A 2,755-nucleotide genomic window follows, 5' to 3' on the forward strand; every position below is an offset into this window, starting at 1 on the left:
CATGACCCTTTGAATTCTTTTTGCTAAGTAGGACTTGCCTTAAGAAAGGGTTTGTTGTTCAGTCCTGGCTTTTGCTGGGACAGTTCTAGCCCATGTTATTATGGCATTATTGCCCATGTTATTATCGTCAGAAGATGTAATGCCATTGAAATCTAAATTTCATCCAGAAATACTGACTTTAGGATGTAACTGAAAGTGGGATTTGTGCCACAGAGCTTTAAAGTTGGTGTCTGTCTTGGCCTGTGACTCTGTTCTTTCTGGCACTTATGCTAATGACTACCACAAGAATCGGTTCAGAGCTACCACAATCAGAAATATTCCAATTCAGCTTGTGCATAAATCCTTGCGGGGTGAGACCATCTGCTTTTTTGTGATCCCAAGTGACATACCTCTCTGTCACCCGTTTGTCACATAACGGTAGTGCTGCTTGGTTGAACTCATGCTCTTCTCTCCGCAGTGCAGCGCGTGTTCAGCAGAGCCTGCTCTAGCCTGAGAACCGACTGAGTCGAGACAATCAAGATGACAAACGAGCCTATTAAAGAGATCCTGCGCGCTCCAAAGCATCCTGATTCTGCAACCACGGAGAAGAGTAACAACAATGACTGTGTGATAACCACCATCCCTCTGGTCAGTGAATGCCAGCTGACCGCCGCAACCGGGGGGGCAGAACTCTCCTGTTACCGCTGCACCATTCCCTTCGGTGTGGTGATCCTCATAGCCGGCATCGTGGTTACTGCCGTGGCGTACAGCTTCAATTCCCATGGGTCAATCATCTCCGTGTTTGGATTAGTACTCTTGTCATCAGGACTCCTTTTGCTGGCTTCTAGTGCGGTGTGCTGGAAAATTAGGCAGCAAAAAAAGAAAGCAAAGAGGAGGGAGAGCCAGACAGCACTTGTGGCAAATCACCGAACCTTGTTTGGTTAAAGACAACCAAGAGAAGGCTGGACGGAAGGCAGAACCTTTGTAAAAGTCAACTTGGCTATTTATCGATAGGAGAGACTGGAGGTTTTAATTTAACTTTGGAAGGGAACTGAAATGAAAATGGAATGGATTAAGAAAGACTCTTAAAGACTCTGCAAGTGCTCTTAATATTTTTCTTACTGCAGACTTGGTAGTGATCCTTTCCAAGACGGAGGAAAAAACATTTTTCCTTCACAGAAAACAGCATCGTCGTAACTGCAATCATCATAACTGCGTTCTCCTTGTTGGAAAGGGAACTTGTGAGAACTGAGAAAATAATTTGAACTGACTTGAAATGCCAGAGATCTCCTTAAAATACACACTGTGACATTTGACCAATGGAGAAGTCGTAACATTTGAAATTATTACGAGCTTATGGCCAGGTTGCCTGTGACTTAAACTGTAGCTCAAAAAACCCCACAAACCAATAGCAAACAAACTGCCGATTACTCAATAAGCTGATTCTTATATTTTATGTAACTTTCCCCTCCCAATATCTGTGGTACTTTCCCCCTTTTTAAAACCAACTAATATTAATTTTGTTTTATTATTGAATAGAAATAGGTAGCAATGTATAATTATATTGTCTAACCTAAATAATGAGGTATATATTATAGCTTAAAACATGAGACTTTTTTGTAAATTAAAGCGGTCAGGTTTAGCACTTTTGACTATTTTGCTATAAAATTAAAAAGTAAATTTCATTAAAATAATAAGTGCTGCTAGACCTTTAGAAATTTTTTTTTGTTGCTATCAAGATAGTGTTTATCTTCAACTTTGACTGCTTTATGATTCTATTTCTGTAGAAAAATACCCGTGACAATTACTGTCAACATATGTACTGGTGATCTCTTCCAAAAACCTCTACAGACTATGGATGTTGGTTTGATAGCCCACTCCTCTTGCAGCTTGATTAACAACTCAGTTATTGAAAAATGGTAGCGGTCAGTTCTGCAGACACTTACTGGCGTAGTCAGTTTTAGACACAGCTGTTAATAATGGCTGTGTAGTAAGTGTTTACTGAATGAGCTCTGGGATTATGAAATCTTTACAAAGAGCAGGTCTCAGGTGCCCCCTGTGTGTGTCAGATGGTCGATGCTGTAACTCTTGTGTTCCAGCGGGCTTCCAACTCTTCTCAGGCAATGAATAATTGAGGGCTGGTCCCAAACCGAAGCAAACCAGAACATTTCTTCATTTGCGTCATGAAGGACAAGTAGTGCTGAGCCAAGCCCCAGGCTTCCACCCCAGGGTGTCAGAAGAGCTGCATGGAGTCCTCCTATTTTTTTCTCTCTCTCCTTTTTTTTTTTTTTCTTCTTCCTTTCTCCAGACTCAAAAGGGCTGGATGTGATTTTTGCTTTCCACTGCTGCAGCGAGCAAGGCTTGGCTAGCTTGTCTCCTCTTTGCCCTTCAGAGCCCCTGGCATCCCCGGTGGCCGTGGCGGTGCCGCTGCAGAGCCCACCTGCCAAACAGGTGCCGCAGGGGCTTGCCTTCTGCAGGTCATCCCGGAGCCGTGCGCTTCTGCTGGAATCACCCAGGCATTCTGGCTTCGGTGCCGCCTTTTCCTCTGCCCTGCTTGGTTTAAGCTTATTACATCCACAACTTATCCCTGGATTTGCAAAGTGCACTTCGTGTTTTAAATAGAGCAACCTATATGTACGGGAGGGGATGTTTGGAGTCAGTATTTGCGTTGCCACACTCCGTAGTTACCAGACGCTATAATAAAATCACTTGCATCAGAGGAAAGCTGACAACACATTTTAGCACTTCCATAGCCCTACTTAATCACGGCAGGAAG

At 43.3% G+C, this 2,755-nt stretch overlaps 1 protein-coding gene across 1 annotated transcript; it reads left to right on the forward strand.

The window, feature by feature from the left end:
- Positions 1-519: 519 nt before the first annotated feature.
- TMEM100 (transmembrane protein 100) lies at positions 520-924 on the forward strand. The gene has a single exon (XM_010072649.1). It carries the CDS (start codon positions 520-522, stop codon positions 922-924), a length of 405 nt encoding a protein of 134 aa, XP_010070951.1.
- The last annotated feature ends 1,831 nt before the right edge of the window (positions 925-2,755 follow it).

This window comes from Pterocles gutturalis, unplaced genomic scaffold (genome assembly GCF_000699245.1).
Source record: "Pterocles gutturalis isolate BGI_N339 unplaced genomic scaffold, ASM69924v1 scaffold4236, whole genome shotgun sequence".
In the NCBI taxonomy this organism is placed as follows: domain Eukaryota; kingdom Metazoa; phylum Chordata; class Aves; order Pterocliformes; family Pteroclidae; genus Pterocles; species Pterocles gutturalis.